Raw genomic sequence first — 19,830 nt, 5'->3', positions numbered from 1 at the left:
CTTCATAAATTTATTCTTACTTATATGCCAGAGTCAGTTGCTCTTTTTTGTAACCACAAAACAATGTAGTCCCCCAGTATACGACATACACATCTCCAGATAGCTGTCTCAACTTTTTATCTGTTCATTTCAAAACAACCCACCGCAGCTTTTTGTTCAATTTGCTCGCATTTGACCTTTTACTTCTGTGTTCTACTGGAAAATATAGAGAAGCCAGGAAACTGGTTTTACTTGCTGCATTTCGATACGCCCTACTCACGGATAAGAACTACATAACCAATGCATTTTCCTTTGTGCTTCTAAGTTAAGTTGATACTTCAAGGTTCCCACCTTTTTTATTCCTTTTATGGTTTTTGTAATACAATTCCGAAGTATCTGCAATCGTGCAATCCAAGAGACTAAAACTCATTGGCATAATGTTTTTTATTCAAGTAGAATACAGCTAGTAATATTGATGAGCATATATTGTTAGCCAAAATTATAAATTATTTTCACAAAAGCACTATTCAATTGTATATCCAATCTGTTTTCTTTCAAAAAAATAAATAATAAATAGACACCTGCTTTTTATGCATGTACAAAATAAAAGCTACTTGGGTGTCTGCTTAAAATTAAACTTGGAGAAGATATAGTATGTTAAAGCACTAGCCTTGAGATTTTATTTTTGTAAGTTATAAGAGACTTGAAGATTTGGGATAATATTGTTATACTATATATATGATATACATTTTTATTAAAGGTGCATATATATATATATATATATATCTTTTTATTACAAGAATAAATTGTATTATCCAATACACAATCTATAGGGATTTCTATCGCTTAGAGTACATTAATATAATACATATAGAGTAAATAAAAGAAGCCTAGTAAGAGATAGAGAGAGTCTTTATATACTGAATATATAAAAGAATCGATTCGAGAGTAGCAGCAAAAGGCACTCTTTAAATTAATAGAAATATATTTTTTATAAAGGTGATTTATCAACTTACATAAAAGTGCTACGATTGGGCGTACTCTTACACTTGTTTGATTAGCAGAAGCACACTATCAAAATGCTTCAAAATATTATTATTTTATAAATAATAAGCCAAATAACTATAGCCATTTTTTATGTCTTGTATGTTTTGTATTCTTTACCAAACACCTCTTGTCTTGGTGTGCTTGCTTTATTAACTTCATAAGTAACTTGGTAACCTTTGAAAGGAAGCAAATAGGGTGAGAGAAAATATGAAACGTGTGATACATACCTGTATAAATGTATATATATTTGGTTTCCTTGTTTGTACTTAGCCTGTTTATTTGCATGACTCCCCCCCTTATCTTTTATATCAGGACGGTCTTAATTTTTCCGAAAACGCCTTTCAAGGCCTGGCCTTTATAAAACAGTAGATACATTTAAAGGATACTACAATATAGCACTGCAAAAAGTAAGAGTATGGGTACTGAATGTAAGAGTTGGAAAGAAAGACCAGTGTTATATTTTAAAAGGGCCTTCTGTTTTCATTTTTCAACTTGTGTATATACAATATTATACTCAGGTACTTTCCCTGAAAAGTATTTGTAGTGACGAAAACAAATGATCAGCGTGACCAACACCACACAAGATGCATCCATCCATCCATCCTCCTCCCCCTATCTCCCCCAATCTTTTGATTGATGTATACTTTCAATGAATTTTATTGGACTAAAGTGAGGGAGGCGTCATCATCTCCCCATTTCTGTTTTTATAGCTAGAGAAAAATTTTCGCGTCTTTTGGTTTTCCTTTTTTCCCTTTTTCTTTGTACTGGCCGTGTCTACTGGTGGAGACGATGGAGAGCTTCTGGTAATATATGGGTTTATGTCCGGCCGGTCATCGTTTATACACAGAAGCCAAGAGGGTCTTCCGATAGCCATGCTTCTTTTCTTATGAACGGCTAGCCAGATCACTTTAAGATAAGTATATGATTTTTTACGTTATGTGCGATGCAACTTTGAATACTAATTAATCAAAGCCTGTGGAGTAGGCGACTGTAAGAGTTCAAAAGACGTTCATAAAGCCTTGGCAATATTATTTTGTTAAGCTTGTTGAGCTGATTTTGGACTCTTACGACCGACCGCTCTCTCTTTTTGTTTCTTTCTTTCAAAAGGGCCCGATGGAGTAGTAGCCACGGGTCAACCATGGTCTATCGAGCAAGTCCACAAGCGCGCGTGTAGCGTGTGAGCCCGTTGTCCGTATTCCTGTGTATTACTGGTTGCTTTCTGTTGTCTCTTCTGGTGGGCGCGGCTGGTACCATCTTTTTTGGGTTAGTTCCCGTTGCTTGTTCCCTCCCGTTGCTTGTTCCTTCCCTATGCCTTCCACGGCGGTCCATGTTATTTGAAAGGTACTGTTGCTTGTTGCTTTTTTTTTTGTTAGTCTGTTGCTTCCGCCAGTGGGACTTTTCTGCCAGTGGGTTTGTTGCTTCCCACTGGTAGGCCCTTTCCTCCTACCAGTGAACCTGTCATCTCTCGCCAGTGGACCTTTTTATATAGCCGCCAGTTGCCGGTTGCCGGTTGCCAGTTGCCAGTTGCCAGCCGCCCATTTTCCTTCCACTGGCGGGTCCATTTATCTCACTGGTAGGAGCCATTTATCCCACTGGTCGGACATTTGCTTCCTGTTGCTTCCTGTTGCTTCTGCCGGGGAACTCGATGGTTCCATTTCTGCCGCAAAGGTGTCGGCTATGTCGTGTCCTCAAGACACCTCGTCAAAAGCCGATAAGGCTCACCAGAAGCCCAACAAGGGCGCCTAGAAAAAGGCTACACCAGCCCATAAGAGAGGCCAAAGTATGCGCCAGAGCAAAGACCAATCAGGCCTACAAGACAGGCTAATGTAAGTGTCAGGAAAAGGACCAAACTATCTCAAGACATAATCTAATTGTTTTTGTATTGTTACAATGCAGGCTCCAAGTGCGCACCAGATAAAGGGCAAACCGGCCCACAAGAAAGGCCAAAGTATGTGCCAGCAAAAAGGGCAAACCATCCCACAATAAAGGCCAAAGTATGTGCCAGAAAAAAGGGCACGCCGGCCCACAAGAAAGGCCAAAGCATGTGCCAGAAGAAAAGGGCAAACCGCCCCACAAGAAAGGCCACAGTATGTGCCAGCAAAAAGGGCCAACCAGCCCACAAGAAAGACCACAGTATGTGCCAGCAAAAATGGCTAACTATCCTACAAGAGAGGCCAAAGTATGCGCCAGAGCAAACGTCAATGCGGCCCACAAGAAAGGCTAATGTAAGTACGGTGAAAAAGGGTGAACTATCTCAAGACATAGACTAATCATTTTTTGTATTACTACAACACAGGCTCCAAATGCGCACCAGAGAAAAAAAGGCTTTTCAGAGACCCTCAAGGTCACTGTCAAGATTCAAAGCCAAATCAAGATAGATAGTCAAAAAAGAAAAGAAGAAAAAGAGAAAAAAATATATAAAAAGAAAATGAAAAGATACAAAAAAAAGAAAAGAAAAAAGAAAAGAAAAACAACCAGAACAATATTGACCAGAAAAAATTGTGCTCACAATTATCTCTCTATCTCAGATCAAACCCCATAGTCACTAGTACAATCTCCAAAATAGTCAAGCCAAGGTCCATTGCTATGTCCAAGTCCAAGTCCAAATCCAATTCCAAGTCTTGTCCAAGTCCAAGTCCAAATGTCCAACAACTGTCCAAGTACTGTTCTAGTACTAGTCCTAGCACTCAAACATATACAAACAAATAGAGAAGTACACAATTAGAGAAGTAGACAAATACATACACACAAACACACACAATTTCTATTTTTCTATTTCTTTCTTATACACACACACACACACACACACACACACACACACAAATACACACACACATACACATAGTCATAGTCATAGTCATAGTCATAGTCATACAAACATACATATACACACTTATATACATACATATATACATACAAAAGTAGAGGCGCATTTCTATCAAAGTCCAAAATCTGGGTTGTACCTCCAAGTCTCAAGGCCAAGTCGATTTCCAAGAAGGGGTCCAATGCAAAATTCCAAAAGCAAGTTCCAAAAAAAAACCAAAAACCAAAAATCAAAAATCAAAAACCAAAAATCAAAAACCAAATCCGAACTTGAGGCATATACTAAGTCCTCCACTTCAAAAGGATCAAATCCAAAAACCGAGGCGTAGACCAAAACCTATCAGAAATGATCAGGCACATTAAGTCCTCCACTCCAAAAGGATCAAATCCAAAAACCGAGGCGTAGACCAAAGCCTATCAGAAATGATCAGGCACATTAAGTCCTCCACTCCAAAAGGATCAAAAGAAATCCGACCCTGAGGCCTATACTAAGCCCTCCTCTCTCTCTCAAAAAAAAAACAAAAAAACAAAACAAAAAAAAAACAAAAAAAAAAACAAAACAAAAAAAAAAGCAAAAAAAAAAAAGCAAAAAAAAAAAAGCAAAAAAAAAGCAAAAAAAGATGAACAAACCGGAAGAACTCTGCATTGGAACCTGGACCTGGATTGAAGCAAAGCTGCGAACTGGAACAAGACTCTGGATTAAGACAAGGTATGAAATCCCTTTTTACATATATACATACAAAGCAAATGAAGTCTTTGATCAAAAACAAAAAACAAAAAAAAATGCTCAAAAAAAGAAGCTCAAAAAAAAACAGAAAGAGCAAAAAGAGCAATACCAAAACCCCCTTCTCTTATTACTATTATGTGAAATTGACTGGACAAAAAAAAAGAAGTAAAAAAAAAATCAAAAAAAAAAATCAAAATCAAAAATCAAAATCAAAATCAAAAAGTCCAAATTATCCCCTTTACTATGTGTGCTGTGTTCGGACAAAAAAAAAATTAAAAAAAAAAAATCAAAAAAAAAATCAAAAAGTCCAAATTATCCCCCTTTATTATGTGTGCTGTGTTTGGACAAAAAAAAAAGCAAAAAAAAAAAAAAAAAAAAAAAAAAAAGTCCAAATTATCTTTTTTATTCCCTTCAATATCAAAATCATCCTCTTATTACTATTCCGGGAAATTGACTGGACAAAAAAAAAAGAATCAAAAAAAGAATCAAAAAAACAAAAAAAACAAAAAGTCCAAATTATCCCCTTTATTATTTTTCAATACCAAAATCCTCCTCCTCCTCCTATCACTCTTAGCTTATATTGACTGGACAAAAAAAAAGAAGAAAAAAAAACGGACAAAAAAAAAGATCAAAAGAAAAATCAAATGGACCAAAAAAAAAACCGACTGGACTTGACTGGAACCAACTGGACTCGACTGGACTAGCATGGCCGGGAATATCTAAGTATACTTAATTTAATTTAACCTAACTTATATTCCCCTTATAAAAATTTGAACAAAAAATTTTGATCTCATTTGACTTTGAAATTATCATTATGTTTTGCCCCTTTGATTTTGATCTTAAATTTGTCTTTAAAAAATATTATTAATAATGTTTTTGGTACTACTATATTACACTTGAAAGCTGTCTTATTAAACTTGGGTTCCTTGGAAAGGTAAACAAGGTGTATTTTCTAATGAAACATTCATTCAGTTTACTATAGCACGGGCGGGATTTCTTTTGATATCGCTCATTAAAATCAACTTTGAAGTGGTGGTGTAGCTGTAAAAATGACCCAACGTAGTTAACTAGCTCTCCTTAATTTGTTCTTTACTAAAATTGTCTTTCCACCAGTATTCATTTTCTTGCCACTAAGTTTGTCTATAATAATAATATGGTTGGCTGTTGTTTTACTATTACCTTTTTCTGTTGTCTTGATTTTGTTAAAAAGAGATTCACAGTAGAAGATAACAAGGAACGTACCCGAGCTACCAGACAAAAAAAAGCTAATGCGATATCTATAAAATGATATATGGACCTAGGAATGACTAAGTAATGAAAAAGGGTAGCATAATAATCTGAAGCTTTTTTGGGGATAAAAGAATTTTAAATCTTTTGTGGTTTAATCATTAGCCTTCTTAAAGCCGCCACTATGGCTATAGAAAATACCAGTCTGTGCAGAAAATAGGCATCAATTTGGCATTCATTTTCTTTTTCGACTAGAAAATAATTTCGTTAACATTAATTCATAAAAGTTACATTAACTATTATTCTCTTTCTTTATTCTTTATACCTTTAAAAATCCTTCAACTCTCAAGTCACTCGACTTGACTCACTGCTACTTTCCCTCTATTTTTGGCGTCCTATACAAACAGTGCAGAGTCAGAAGCACTAAGAAAAAGGCAATTTTTTTGTACAAGTTTTTATTTCTGACCGGTCTTGGGTTACCCAGTAACCGTAGTCAACAAGATGTCTATTTAAATATGTGTGTTGTATTTATTTTACTATTGAACTGAAGCTAAATTAATTTGTAGAATTATTACAGGGAAAGAGGAGGGAAGATTGTAACAAGAATTATAAAGCAGACGAAAAGCCAAAGGGCCATATCTATCATGGTTGCCTTTAAGGGAATCAATAATCGCTGATGTGGCGTAGGTATTACAGTCGAATATACAACGTCAGCGAGTGCTGCCATAATGCCAGGAGGAAAAAGCCTAGTATCTCTAGTATTTTGCAAGTACTGACGTCCCAGTTTCAGATCGGGGATGTGTCAGTGTGATATATAACCACAAAACGTTTCTGACTCTAGGCTAGTTGCGGGATCTTGTATTTTTCCAGCGCTTATCACCAGAAGACCTACTTCATATGACATGAAATCCAGAAATTCCGGCCATCTTTCATATCCAAATCGCATACAGTTCAATTGGGAGAAGGGAACTTTTCACATATAATGTGATCAAGTCGAGACCAAGTCGAGGTTGAATCAATTAATAAACACCGCCAAGCTGTGTATGGGGGATCCGTAAGTCTTTGTGATCTCAGCGTTTCAGTAGCACCAAATCATATTGTTTTTTTTTTGCGTCTACCACAGGTTGACCATGGATCGCCCACAATAAAACCAAAGAAGATAAATCGATATCCCCCTGGGTATTCTCTCTGTTGGCACTTAAAATGGGCTCGCATATTCGAGCTCATAACCAGCAAACCATTAGTCAATCCGGCTCGGCACGCTATTGTATATAATCGAGTACTTGCTGTGGGTGTCTCCGGGAGCAGTTGACATGCCTCTGTGTCCCATCATTATATCAGATACAATATATCTTGCCTCTGCCCTCAAAAACCAAGAAGAATCATCTGACTTTACAATTGGGTGTATAGAAAGTTGTAGAATAAACAATAATGATATCGGTCAGGGGACAAAAGGATGGATGTAACTGTGAGTTAACGTGTATATTATGATAGGATTTTCTAGCAAAGACAAGACAAACGATTGTCCCACGCCAAAACGTTCTGTACCAAATTAGTCGTTGTATGTACACAAAGTGTAAAGCTGAGGATTGATGAAAAGCATATATCCCTCGGAAACTGCCCTGGTTACTGTGTCAATTAAGTGCCCATCCAGCAGATCGCAGAAAGAAGTATAGAACATACGATCGGATGACCATCTGAAACTTCCGCAGACAATAATTAGGCACAATAGTCACGCACAGGAAATATCAGAGTCTTGCAAGCAGCTATAAATTTGATATAATAGATTTTCCTCTAATAGATATTCGTCTTAGCCAAAGTATGTTGACAAACTTTTCCGTTTTGCAAAAGATCCCCTTTAGAAAACTGTCACGTTATCGCGGGTGACTGTACAAAGGGTAGCCCAAGTACATCAGTGCCGTTGGTGTATCTTCGTCATGCCATGGGATGCTTTCCTCGTCTCAAAGTGGTTATCAACTAAGGTGGTTAATACTTATCAGAGATAAGGCCTGAGCTTTTTTGCGGGTTAATATGGGCGTTAGAGGCCAGACCATAGATTCTTCTTGTTCAATCAAAGTAGGCTACTCTTCTAGACCCCTGGAAAAAATCAAAAGATCATCTGCATAAGCTAGATGTTTGAGGGAAGGACTTTCTTACTGTGGGACATTACGTATCGATGGGCAATGAGCGACATGATATCTACCAGTTTGGTGTAGGATCGAGCAGCCCAATAAATTAGGGCCAATGATTATACGGCGGAGCAAGGATTTAATTGCCAGGTTGAAAAGCATTGACAAAAACGGATCACCTTGCCTCAATTCTTGTTGTTGGGGAAGCGCGGTGACTGACCACCCATTGATTTATACATGAATCTGGGTTTAAAATAAAAGAGAGTAGATAGAAGATACTAACTGGTCCGGAAATCCAAATGCTTGCAGTACTTGTTTGATCTAAGTCGGATGCATTCTATTGTAAGCCCTTTCTTGTTCAAATTGAGCACCTAGTGTCGATGATGAGAAGGCCAAAGCCTTGAGGTACGTCATCAGTATTCGGATAGTCCATCCATTATCAGAAATCAGTCTTTGACAGAATACTTTGAAGAAATACTTCTTCCTCTGCTCATCATTTTCCAATCGAGGGGTGTTGGACCAGAGGAAAAGGTATCTATGTCTTTCTTCAATGGCAGGTACAGTTTCATAATCAATATTTTCTGATTCTATCCGTCGATCCTCACTGTGTGATAGACGTGGGACTGTCACACGTTGTGTTTGGTGACTATTAGTGGTTTTCTGATGTGTACGGGATGCTTGTTTATCATATTCTTGAGCAGTAAGTTTAATGACTCTTTTTTTAAAGAAAAAATTCCACTGAACCTGTGGAGTCAAACCACTACACTGGAAGTAAAATAACTTGTCAAATGTAGTACGTAGAAGACGTCGAAATCCGGAATTTTAGAGAGAGAAAAGAATTAAAGCGCCATGTGCCATAACTAGGGGCATGGTCTTGGATTGCTAGGTCGACGGTTAAGAATGAGCGGCAAGTACAACATGGAGATAAATGCATTATTCCGGTGTTAGCCAAGCGAGGTCGAAAAGACACATGCCCAAAACTATAGTCTATTGTGTAACGAGTGTCGCTCCGATGGAAAGTAGGAATAGCCTGTTCCCTCACAGTATCTTCATACCATGTATCATGCAAATAGTTAGCAAAATGGGCTCCGAGTCAGAGAACTAAAGGTTGCAGCGTGCGGGGCTGTCTCTTATGAAGGTTAAGAGTAAGGTTCCCTAACATAATCCAGCTGCAAGTATGTATCATATCGTGGAACAAAGTCTTGACGCAGGAGTAAAACCAAGTGCTCTCATTCCGGGTAGCTAGGCCATATATATAGCTACAAAGTGACAAATAGTGTGTAGGCTTGGGCCTATTATAGTAGCATGTATACAACGGCGGTCAACCATGACAAATTCATCCGAGAGTTGGATATCGGGGGTTGGGTATATTACAGTACAGTGTCGAGTGAGGATGGAAGATGTGTGCCGAAAGAGATGTTGTAGCAGGGTGATGTAATTAGGAGAAAATTTAGGACTGGCTTCAGATAAATGTGTGACTTTTTGGATTGTGAACATATCGAGACCAAGTTCTCAAGAACATATATATATATATATATAACAAACACTAATTGTGTCTGTGGGTAGTCAACCTTCAAAATGCTACATCAATTTAAGGTGGCAATCTGCAAGTGAGACTTATTCATGCTGGCACAATTCCATGAAATGAATTTCGTTCAGCGAGAGCTTTGTCGAGCAAGCTATTGCTGTGGGTATTGTAATGTCTCAGAGTAAGAAGTCGTTAAGATTTACGTCTCTTTCTGTTGCTGGGTTTAGTGTTCAATGTAGGTCGCACATCTATAGCAATCATGCTCGGACGAGGGCGTGGCACTAAAGGTGGAATTGCAGCATTCAAATTGTATGTAGGAGATAAACCTTTCTTCTCTATTGGATACAGTTGTTCTTGAATTACAGTTGTGCCCTTTTTTTCAGAATTTTTGACATGGACAATCAAGAAACCCACTTTTCATTGTTTTCTCCCTGAATTCTACAAGTCTTTTTTGGCTTTATCTTCATGACAATGTCCTTGACTTTAAACTGTTGTTTTTCTCTGAGGTTCTTATCATAGTTATATTTTTGTCGCTCTTGGTTTTTTTGTAAGTTTGTTTTTACATCTTGTTGGATTATTGGAAGGTAATGATTAGAATGTCAGATCCATGTTTTTGTAGGGTGCAATTTTATCTATGACAGGTTGAAGTCGCCGGTGGCTGGTAAGTTGGCTCGTCTAGCAAACATTATCTCAAAAGGTAATTTTCCTGTTAATGTTTGTTCGGCCGTATTGATAGCAAAAGTTACGAATAATAGCTATTCACCCCATTATTGGACGTCTTTTTTTTTCTGCGTAAATTGCCAGTGTTGTCTTAGTAGGGTTGTTCATTTGCTCTACCAAGCAGCCTGCTTGATGGTGCTCAACGCTTGTTATTGTTATGGTTATTCTCATTCATTGGCATACTATTCTCATTGCCTCTGAGACAAAGTCAGTTCCGTTGTCTGTGAGGAATCTTTTCAGTACCACGTATAGTAGAACTACTTTGAGAGTCAATACGTGAGCAATCTTATTCGAATCGAATCGAGGCAGAGCGGCTGTTATCACCCATCTGGTTAGGTATTTCGCTAGCACTAATAAATATTGGCTTCCTATTTTAGATTCTGGCAGAACTACAATATAGACGTCCTACAATCCTCCCAAAAAATGAACCTTAAAACTTTATAGGTTTCCAAGCTTGTATGTGAGTTGGTTGTAGTGAAAAAAAAACTCTGGGTATTTTTGTGCATATGTCTTTGTGTCAGTTACAATCGACAATCACTGAAGTATTTGGGACTATTGCTGTGTTAGTGTCTCAATATTGGGAAAGATAGATGCTTTGAAAGTGTTATTCAGTAAAGAGAATCAAAACAATATTGTTTATATCTGCTACTATTAAAATCCCTGTAATTCAAATCCCCGTTGTGTAATGCTTGGCTGGTTTACACTCTATAAGTGTGTAGTGTACGTATGCTTGGTATGTAACAGTTCCGGAGATTGTTAGACTGCTCGGTTCATTAGCAAGAAGGAACCAGTGTTTGGTCGTAGAGTCTGTTCTTCACCAAATTGTGATGACCATACCACGATCACTATCCATCCATGCTGCTGTGTTTTATTCAGTATTTCATCATGGCCAAAATGGCTAGCTGCTGGATGAGCGTGGATTGACGCAAGAAATAATTGGCGTATTGGGTGAGGGATCACGATAGCGAGTGCCCTGAGATTTTTACCGGACACGCCCCTTTTCCAGAAGAATTAGTTTTCCTTGAAAGTTTGGAGATGTTTGATCTCCGGATAGCACATTTGCTGCTCTCGTATCATATTCCTGCTTATAGTCCGGCTGTTTATTTGAGCGCTGCTCTGGTTGAGACTGGTAAAACATGCACAACCCAATGCATCTGCGTCCTTATTATAAGTACCTCTACAATGTACTACAGTAAACTTGTAGGTAATCACATTTGCTACTCAACAGGCTATTCTACCCCTTGGACTCTTGGTTGTGAGTATTGTCTTTAGTGTTGCATAATTCATGAATTCAGTCAAACTCGCTCTGTGGATATAACAATGGGGAAATCTTAATAGCCATACTACAGACAGACATTATCTTTCAGTTGTGCTATACTTCCTTCCGGCGAGTAAGAGAGAACGGCTAGCGAATACGACTGGGTGGGTCTCTTGAACCAATTCAGCTTCTGTGCCGGTGTCGCTGGCGCCGGTGTGTAGTTCATATGAAAAATTGGAGTCTGGATATTCGAGTTGCGGTAATTTTGTTAGTTTTTCTTTCGATATTTTGAAAGCATTGTTATTCTCGTCCCACGTCCAAACACCTTCTTTCTTTAACAATTGGTATTCTTGAATGGCTATCACAGAAATATTTGCAGAAAAAAAAACGATGATAGAAGTTACAAATGTCTAAAAACATCTGTAGTTCCTAAATCGTAGTAGGCTTGGGCAAGTCTTGGAAGGATCTAGTCCGATACCATTGCCGGACACCTAATACCCGAAAGACTCGGCTTCTGTGACTAATAAATGGCACTTCTTGATACTGATCTTGAGGTTTCATTTCACTAGTGTATTTAGAACCTTTGAGATGTGTACCATATATTCTGTTTCGGTTGCGTAATAAGTCAACTCATCGTCAATGCAAATGGTAGTGAAATCCAGCTAATAAAAGATTTGCTGTATGAGGCATTGTGAAATGGCTGGGCAGTTAGTAACGCCTAATGGCATTACGAGGAATTCAAAAAGACTCTTCTCCGTGGAAAATGTAGTATTACATATGTCTCCTGGGCTCGTGGGAATCTGTCAATAGCCGTACTTGAGATCTAGTGTCAAGAAATATTTGGGATAAATCGCCCTGTCTAATAGATCATCGATATGTGGTAAGGGGAACTAGTCTTTGCCGGTCACATCATTTAGTGTTTCATAATTGATGCAGTATCTTAGAGTATTACCTGGATTTGGTACTAATATTAGCTGGGAGCTTCATGAACTATTACTTGGCCAAATAACCCCTTTTACCAACGTTATCTTCGTTTATGTGCTCAGGGCTCAGGGCTCAGTTCTCCGCTGCTGACTGTCTGTAGTCTGAGGAATGAATAGGAAGACTGCTACCAGATAGATACTAGCTGCGCACTGGTGCATTTGTGATGGTTTGTTTTGGGCTACCATTGTACAGTTCAGGGTATTTTTTTTTGCAATGCACTTGGTTTTCAGGGAAGAGTAAGAATCGTGTTAGTACTGTTGCTACTGACTGAGCTTCCGTCTTTTCTCGTATCTAGAACCTTATTCACAGTGTCGAGTACCTTTCCATGCTGCTTTGGTTTTTTTTGGTATTGAGGAACTAGTCCTGATATTTATTGTGTGTTAAGAAAGAAATACAAATGTTTTTGGAGTTTTCTGAGGGGTTTTAAGATTTAGAAATAAAAGCCTAAGGAAAGTGTATGTTAAATCCAAGTCAGAGGAGATGTGCGAAACAATGGTGTCTATTTTAGAATTAATCGAGGAGATGTGAAAAGACCGGATGTCGAAGAAAAGCTTCAGTGAGTGCACCACAGGGCCAAGATGCTGCTGCTAATAATTTGACATGGCCGAACATGGAAGACAGGTAGTGGGTGGTCAAGGATTTCCAGAGAGAAGATTGTGGGATGAATATCAAATGTCAATGGGGACAGTCCAAATTATTATTATTTTCAGGGTAGCTTCCCATACTGTCCACTTCTGTGGGCACTGGTAGAGGACACGAGAGAGAGAGAGTCTACCTCAGACAAGCAAATGGGACACTTTTTAGTGACAAATATGGTCGGAGCACAGTTGTATATGGTGTACTGACACGACAAGGAGTTGAGTATAGAGCGATAGCATATGTTGCGGGAGGTGTAATGGGAGTGGAAAGCCCCAAAATGAACGCCATTGTTTAGCTTGCAAAGGGAGGAGTAAAACTAATAGCTTGTGATTTATTATCAAAGGATTAGCTAGCAGTTGCAACTCAGGGTGGTCATTGGGAGGCAATGTAGCGCGCCAAAGGAAAGGCGTGAGCTCAGTAGCTGTATTTTCTATATCCTGAAACACCCTATCTATCAGACATGACGATTTAGACCGTTGAACTTGCGTTTGGGAGGGGATAGCTTAGAGGCTCTAATCAAACATAAATGCTCCAGAAGCATTAAGGCGCTTCCAACCAGAGGTGTTAGGTGCAGAAGAAGCTGTGTAGGTTACGCCATCCAGCAGCTTCAGAGAAAGACAAGTGGTGCAGCTCAAAGTGAGAAGAGAAAAGTTTCATGTGATAGAGTGCATAGCACACATGAGAGTGGAAAGTGCACCATTCTTTGTCCTTAAAGATATGATTCGCAGTATTGCAACCAACAAATGAAGGTGAGGGTCCCCAAAGGACTTGTGCGGGTCAAGAAAGTGCTTTATTTAAGGGGTGACAAAGGATGCCGATGTTTAGCTGTCAAGAATCGGTTGTAGCTATTGCATAGTCAGTACTTTCTGTTGAATCTGCGAGTCCAACACGCCTAAGCCTTTTTGCAGTTTCTGAAAACATAGAAGACAGGATCGCCATAGAGAGCATATTCCGCCGGAGGAAACGGCCTAAGATGGAACAGAGTTCGTCGAAGAACCTTTTGAGGACAGTTTTTATTCGAAGAGCATGCCAAATACGGGAGAGAATCAACGTGTTCAAGACAGTAGCTCGACCTAGAACCGAACGTAATCACCAAATATTCATGCTACAAGACGATTTGATAGTATTCAGGAGTGATGTACTGAATTGATCTATTTGTGTGAGAGATTATATCAATGGAAGCCCTAAATATGTGAGAGAAGCTGGATAAGTACGATCGTGCCATGAGGTAATAAGCTTTCGCCATAGCTGTGTGCGCCACTCCAGTAGTTAGTCGCCGGATAAAGAAAAGGATTGTGTCTTGTGTATGTTAATCCGTGCATTTGAAATTCTTGAGTAAGTGCCCAAATGCCTGTGTAGAGTATCAAGGTCAGATTATGACTCAAGAAATACGAAACGACATCCGCGTAAGCTAAGTGTTTGACGGGTGGTGGTGGGGGCTGGTCAGTGTGGTCGTTGATGGATAGAACAAACCCTGGAAGAGAGTTTTAGACAGCTAATCGCCGAAGCTAAAGTTTGAAAGCAAGGTTGAACAGAACAGGGGACAGAAGATCGCCTTTTCGGAGACCTCAATTTTGTACAATTGACGCTGACAAAAAACTGCTGACATTGATTGACATACTAGTGGAGAAAAACGATAGTGAGACACAGTGCATTATCGTGTCTGGGAACCGGAATTTTTGAAGAACTAGTCTTAAATACTCGGGGTGTACACGATTGCATGCTTTCTCTTGGTCAAACATCAGACCAATTGGGATATCAAAGGTTTTTTGGGTGTATTGTATAACCATGCGAGTTATGATCTCACTGTCAACTATGAACTGACCTTTCACAAAACCAGTTTTGTAGTGATTGATAAGGAAATTTGAAGCATAGATAATTTAGGCATTCAGTATACGAGTAAACACTTTTGCATCAGCGTTGATCAGTGTAATGGACCGCCAGTTTTTAAGACAGAAAAGATCTATTTTATTTGAAAGAAGTGACAAGCAAGTAGAGCTACAAGAAGGTGGAAGACTGCTTTGTTGAGATCGTCGTTGTAAATGCTCATTAAAAAGTTGGGCATATGCACCTTCTCGAAATAAGAGAGAAATAATCTCGTAGGGCATACTGTCCGGGCCAGGGCTGCTATAGTGGGGGGAGCGGCCGACTGCTGCACATATACCGTCGAATGCTAGTGAAAATGTCATGGAGGATCGAGTGGCTTCACTAAAGAATTGGTTAGAAGGGACGTGGCTAAGTAGATCTTCAACGGGTGAATCATTAATTGGATCGACACTGTACTGCTTTTCATAAAAGTGCGTGGCCGCATCTGTCATGGTATCAAATATAGTGCACAAGGCTTCTGAGACGGGGTGACACAAAGAATGTATATCTTTTTTAATAGCCTTTGCCGAAACAACTCTTTTCAAATACCCAGATGACCATTCACCCTTTTCTCTCCAGTGTTATTGGGCCTCGTAGCCAGTATTTCAACAGTTTCTTGTTGAATAATGGACAATTGGCGCTACACAATTGAAAGCTAGGTGTTGTGGATATTTTCTATCGTAAATTTACGCATTAGATGGTTACGTTTGCTTTGAAGGGACTTCTCTTGTTGAGTCCGCCAAGCTGTGGAACCACAAGAATGTTTCTTAGCGATCCGTCGGACTTGTGGTATAAACATCACAATTGAGTGAATAACAGACTCTGCAACCAAACACTGGTTCCTTCTTGCTAATAAACTGGACAAGCTAACAATCTCCAGAACTATTACATACCAAGCATACGTACACTACACACTTATACAGTGTAAACAAACCAAAAATTACACGACAAGGATTTCAATTACAAGCGATTCGAATAGTAATAGATATAAACAATACTGTTTTGATTCTCTTTAATAAATAACACTTTCAAAGTATCTATCTTTCCCAGTATTGAGATACTAACTCATAAACAATCTCGAATACCTCGTTTTTCACTGTGAACTGTATCTTCTTTAAGAAGATGACCAGTAGATTGAACATCACACCTATTGCAAATGGCTCCAGCTCAAAAGCTTCCATCATTAATACTCCCCAGATGAAAACCATTATCCCAGCTACTTCCAACAGCAAGGATTGAAACGTCAAAGCAAACATTACGAAGCCACTCATCTCTAATACCTCCATTGGCAATGCGTCCATCAACAACTTTCCCACAAGCAAAGCCTCCATTAAAAACGTTTCTATTGAAAATACCTGCGAGTTTGAAGGTACCATCTTCAGCGTCTCCATCATCAGGGAATCGGTCATCAAACCTCCCGTGGCCGACACATACCTTGACAACTCAGAAGGCTACTTTAAGAACATGGGCATTATCCAGGACAACATAATTCTAGAGGAACGGGCTAGGTATAAGTTGTGTGAGGACAAACGAGACTGAATCTTTCCACGATTTTTTTTTCTTTTAGTATTTTATTGACCTTTTGGCATGCTCTGGGTGCATATTTTAAAATGCCATCAAAGTGAACTTGGTGGATTTGAGAGAAAATAAGGATCTGAAAGAAAAGATAAAGGCTGAAAGTATAAAACATGAGCATTTGGTGAATAGGGAGGAGACAAAAGTGTTAAACTAGTGCTGATCTGTGTTTCTCGATTACAATGGATGTCTTCTGTGCAAATACGCCAGCAAGAAAAGGTTGCTCATCAAAGATAAACTTCCTGTGCGCACTCGATATGGTCTTGACAGTGGTAACAGAAACGATTATTTGAAGTTTTGATCAGAGGAACGTGGGGGGAAAGTGCCACGGGTCAGGAGAGGGTGGACATCATCAAGGTTCCAAAATTGACAAAAGCGAGAAAGGAAAACATTCCACAATTGAAGCTTTACAGAATATCAAAAGAAGAAGTAATACTGATCTTCGGTGGCGGCATTGCACAAAATGCAGGAAGAGCTAGGGAAGCGAAGGGGCATTAAACGTTGCAAACGCTGTTTTGCTGCGGTTCGATCCCAGAACAATGTTTACCAGACAGTTAGACAGTGGTGAGGAATAAGGACGGACCAAAATTTGTGCCATTGGATGGATAAACTGGGCGGTGGTTTTGATGTTGAGCGAATATGACGACTTAGAGACCCAGTGCAGGCTTCACCAAACCTAGCATTGTCTGGTTACACCAAGGACAGAAGAAAGGAAACATCGGGAGGGGTGGGGTCGAAGGAGTCACAGGGTTGAAGGCAAGAAATAAACCAAGGGCAGTGTACCATACTTCCAGAATCAAGCTGCCAAAAGAATTGGCCAATATAGTTACATGCCCAAGAGAAGGTACTCCGAGATTTGCGGGCGAAACAGCTATCTTCTTTAATCGAAAATGCATCAGACACAAGGAGTGTTTTGAGGCTCAAATAATATTCAACAAAAGGTGGTAAATACATCCATAGAAAAGCCAGAGGAAAGTGTTGAACTACCGGTGGTTGCAGGCGTAGGTTGGATGGGAGTAAGGCTGAAAGAAGTGAGGTATTAGCGCGATGCGGTGGAAGAAGTGAAGTCGGGAAAGTTGCAGAACTACAAAGGAAAAGAAGTGCAATACTAGCAATAGGAGCCATAAAGTGTAATGAAATGAGAAATTTAAGGAAATGTAACAGAAATGAGGGAGACGAAAAAGAGTGATAGTGCAATATAGGAAGAATCCATCATAATTGAAGAGCTCTTTGTTGATAATCGAAGTCAAGCAGATCCAAACCCCCATATTTGCGTGGCAGACATAGAAACGGCCAACCAGAGCTACCAAAAACCAGGCGCAGCACCGAGCAAATATTGGTGCGAATGGCACCAAAGAAAGATAGTAGGGCAGGAGTCGCATATAGTACACGAAATACCGAGCTGAAAAAAAGTGAGTTCGTCACAATACTTTTACCACGTACGGACAAGCATCTTTGAGATAGTAGCGTGCAACGGTCACCAAGCTGGACCAGTAAAGCAGCACCGAAAGCTTCAATCTGGGAGATATATGAGCCCAATGAAAAGCCTAGGTAACTGATTTTAGTGGTGGAGTGGCGGTCATGGAGACTGTGGATATCAGCAACATCTAGTACAGTGCCCCAATCCGGATAGAACTGTCAAGACATAGCAACAGTAACCATCTTGTGGAGACTGACTTTCGTATTATATGCTAAGCCAAATGTATGCAAAGGGTTTAGTAAAGTATTATTATCGGCGGGCAAAGAGAGAAAGACAAGAAGTACATCGGAATAGGCGAGAAACCTGAGTAGAGATAGTGAGAGATCGGGACAGGACGATGAGAGAGAGGGCGGAATCAGAAACTGGAAATTACGGATTGATAGAGAAGCAAGAATGGATCTAAGCAAAGGTTTGAAGGCCGAGTTAACAAGTAATGGAGAAAGGGGATCACCCTGACGTAGTCCCTGACTCTGTAAAAAATAAGAGTATATATGGTCATTCATATTTACATGAATTTGAGTCGAGAAGAAAATACCACATACAGATTCGACGAGCATGGTGGGAAATCCGGTCCTGGCCATGACCAGACAAAGGTATCCAGGTTGAGCATGGTCATAAGTATTCTCCTGATCCAAAACGAGGTCAACAAAAAAGTCCTTGGTTAGTTGGGTATGCTACATAGCGAGTCATGTTAGCAAGCCATTGTCTGTGATAAAATGCTCCATCATAAACCCAGTTTGAAAAGGTGCGATAAGTTGGCCAATAACATAGCGTAAACGGGACGTAATTATTTTGGTAAACAACTTGGCGTCACATTTTATCAAAGAGATTGGCTGCCAGTTGCGGAGGGAGATCATGTCACCTTCCTTGAGAAGGATAGCGAGTGCGGTTTTCAGCCAGGAGGGAAAGAAAACACCGCGTATAGCATCGTTATAAACTTGAACTGCAATTTTTATTATATTGCTTATTAGATAATGGAAGACGAGAAATTTTATAGTGCGTTAGAGATAGGCAAGTACTTCTTCCGCTTCTATTGTTCTGATATTGAGAGTAATAATGGTGGCTATTTGTTTAGTTATGAAAGGTACCTCGTCAAAAACCAGGCAAAAGTGCGCTTCTCATATTTTTCTTATTATACAACCTATAATTTGTAACATGCTGATATCAGAGTTTTGGGTTCTTATTAAAGAAGGGGGAGCAGGATTAAGCAGGTGTTAATATTGAAGCTTGGTTGGGTCTATAAGAAACCTATTGTAAGTATGTCGCCAAATAGTGGTCTTGGAATTCCAAGCCCATAAAAAATGCTTTTCATCTTCTGGAAAGCCACACAAAAGGTAATTTGAATCATCGACGTCTTTAATTTTTAATGCAAACAACCGCTGGCGACAAGGGATTCCGTTATGTATTAATATTCACCATAGTGTATATGTTTTATTTAGCAGGCCAGCATCTCAAAAACGTTTCCACTGACCAGTATTTGCCTATGGAAAGGGTAGTGGTATAGCTGCAATTGAAAATCGCATAAAGGTTTGAATGGCTTTTGGAGAAAAATCTTGGGTAAGGGCCCTTTCAGGATGGTTGGAGAATAGGAATCCAAGTTCCTTAATCTAATATTTATAAAGACAGAAAAATTGGTTTCCGCATATTCAAAGAGAAAAGTATTCTTATCAAAAGACATATTTAGTAAGTTTCCAGAGATTGTATCATTGGACAATGTAAATAAGGCTGCTTTCAAACAATTCGCATGCCAGCCTACCTTTTTTTTTAACAAAGTAAAAGACTATTCTTACCTATTAAGTACTTCGGGGAGGACAAGAGCTCCAATTTTTACAATGAATTGTGTAGAGA

The 19,830-nt window shown here is 39.2% G+C and overlaps 8 protein-coding genes across 8 annotated transcripts; 3 read left to right on the top strand and 5 right to left on the bottom strand.

The window, feature by feature from the left end:
• Positions 1-1,610: 1,610 nt before the first annotated feature.
• Positions 1,611-2,772, top strand: PHYBLDRAFT_153646 (hypothetical protein; the record flags this gene model as incomplete). The annotated part of the gene is made up of 5 exons (XM_018433213.1): positions 1,611-1,664; positions 1,737-1,829; positions 2,152-2,289; positions 2,400-2,454; positions 2,516-2,772. 5 exons carry the CDS (start codon positions 1,611-1,613, stop codon positions 2,770-2,772), a joined length of 597 nt encoding a protein of 198 aa, XP_018283299.1.
• Positions 2,773-2,916: 144 nt separating this feature from the next.
• PHYBLDRAFT_153645 (hypothetical protein) lies at positions 2,917-3,250 on the top strand (the record flags this gene model as incomplete). The annotated part of the gene is made up of 2 exons (XM_018433212.1): positions 2,917-2,974; positions 3,039-3,250. 2 exons carry the CDS (start codon positions 2,917-2,919, stop codon positions 3,248-3,250), a joined length of 270 nt encoding a protein of 89 aa, XP_018283298.1.
• Positions 3,251-5,411: 2,161 nt separating this feature from the next.
• Positions 5,412-11,473, bottom strand: PHYBLDRAFT_189594 (hypothetical protein). Its single transcript, XM_018439681.1, has 12 exons — positions 11,167-11,473; positions 10,364-10,508; positions 9,664-9,832; positions 9,246-9,443; positions 8,730-8,979; positions 8,304-8,692; positions 7,961-8,002; positions 7,544-7,569; positions 7,087-7,193; positions 6,623-6,729; positions 6,129-6,308; positions 5,412-6,054 (listed from the first exon to the last, which is right to left on the bottom strand). The coding sequence occupies exons 1-11, from the start codon at positions 11,316-11,318 to the stop codon at positions 6,280-6,282; spliced, it is 1,614 nt and encodes a 537-aa protein (XP_018283297.1). The 5' UTR covers positions 11,319-11,473; the 3' UTR covers positions 5,412-6,054; positions 6,129-6,279.
• Positions 11,474-11,617: 144 nt separating this feature from the next.
• PHYBLDRAFT_3542 (hypothetical protein) lies at positions 11,618-11,821 on the bottom strand (the record flags this gene model as incomplete). Its single annotated transcript, XM_018440054.1, has 1 exon — positions 11,618-11,821. A coding segment is annotated over one exon (204 nt), but the record flags the coding sequence as incomplete, so codon positions are not given.
• A 1,201-nt stretch (positions 11,822-13,022) lies between these two features.
• PHYBLDRAFT_153642 (hypothetical protein) lies at positions 13,023-13,356 on the top strand (the record flags this gene model as incomplete). Its single annotated transcript, XM_018433211.1, has 2 exons — positions 13,023-13,168; positions 13,227-13,356. The coding sequence occupies 2 exons, from the start codon at positions 13,023-13,025 to the stop codon at positions 13,354-13,356; spliced, it is 276 nt and encodes a 91-aa protein (XP_018283295.1).
• Positions 13,357-13,889: 533 nt separating this feature from the next.
• On the bottom strand, positions 13,890-15,379 carry PHYBLDRAFT_176301 (hypothetical protein; the record flags this gene model as incomplete). Its single annotated transcript, XM_018437727.1, has 2 exons — positions 13,890-14,134; positions 15,172-15,379. 2 exons carry the CDS (start codon positions 15,377-15,379, stop codon positions 13,890-13,892), a joined length of 453 nt encoding a protein of 150 aa, XP_018283294.1.
• Positions 15,380-15,964: 585 nt separating this feature from the next.
• Positions 15,965-17,627, bottom strand: PHYBLDRAFT_176300 (hypothetical protein; the record flags this gene model as incomplete). Its single annotated transcript, XM_018437726.1, has 3 exons — positions 15,965-16,361; positions 17,050-17,188; positions 17,291-17,627. The coding sequence occupies 3 exons, from the start codon at positions 17,625-17,627 to the stop codon at positions 15,965-15,967; spliced, it is 873 nt and encodes a 290-aa protein (XP_018283293.1).
• A 1,080-nt stretch (positions 17,628-18,707) lies between these two features.
• Positions 18,708-18,944, bottom strand: PHYBLDRAFT_102385 (hypothetical protein; the record flags this gene model as incomplete). Its single annotated transcript, XM_018427717.1, has 1 exon — positions 18,708-18,944. A coding segment is annotated over one exon (237 nt), but the record flags the coding sequence as incomplete, so codon positions are not given.
• Between the last annotated feature and the right edge of the window lie 886 nt (positions 18,945-19,830).

Source organism: Phycomyces blakesleeanus, assembly GCF_001638985.1.
Source record: "Phycomyces blakesleeanus NRRL 1555(-) unplaced genomic scaffold PHYBLscaffold_47, whole genome shotgun sequence".
Classification (NCBI taxonomy): domain Eukaryota; kingdom Fungi; phylum Mucoromycota; class Mucoromycetes; order Mucorales; family Phycomycetaceae; genus Phycomyces; species Phycomyces blakesleeanus.
Note: the sequence above shows the minus strand (reverse complement) of the source record. Positions and strands in the feature narration are given on the sequence as shown.

Bases quoted from the DNA above. Each gene is read 5' to 3' on its own strand.
- PHYBLDRAFT_189594 (XM_018439681.1), bottom strand. From the start codon at position 11,318: ATGTTTTACCAGTCTCAACCAGAGCAGCGCTCAAATAAACAGCCGGAC. The intron at 9,833-10,363 runs GTATGCCAATGA...TCTGAAAAAAAG, and splicing joins TCTCAGAGGCAATGAGAATA to GGCACAACTGTAATTCAAGA. The intron at 6,730-7,086 runs GTACTCGATTAT...TGGATATGAAAG, and splicing joins CCCGGAGACACCCACAGCAA to ATGGCCGGAATTTCTGGATT.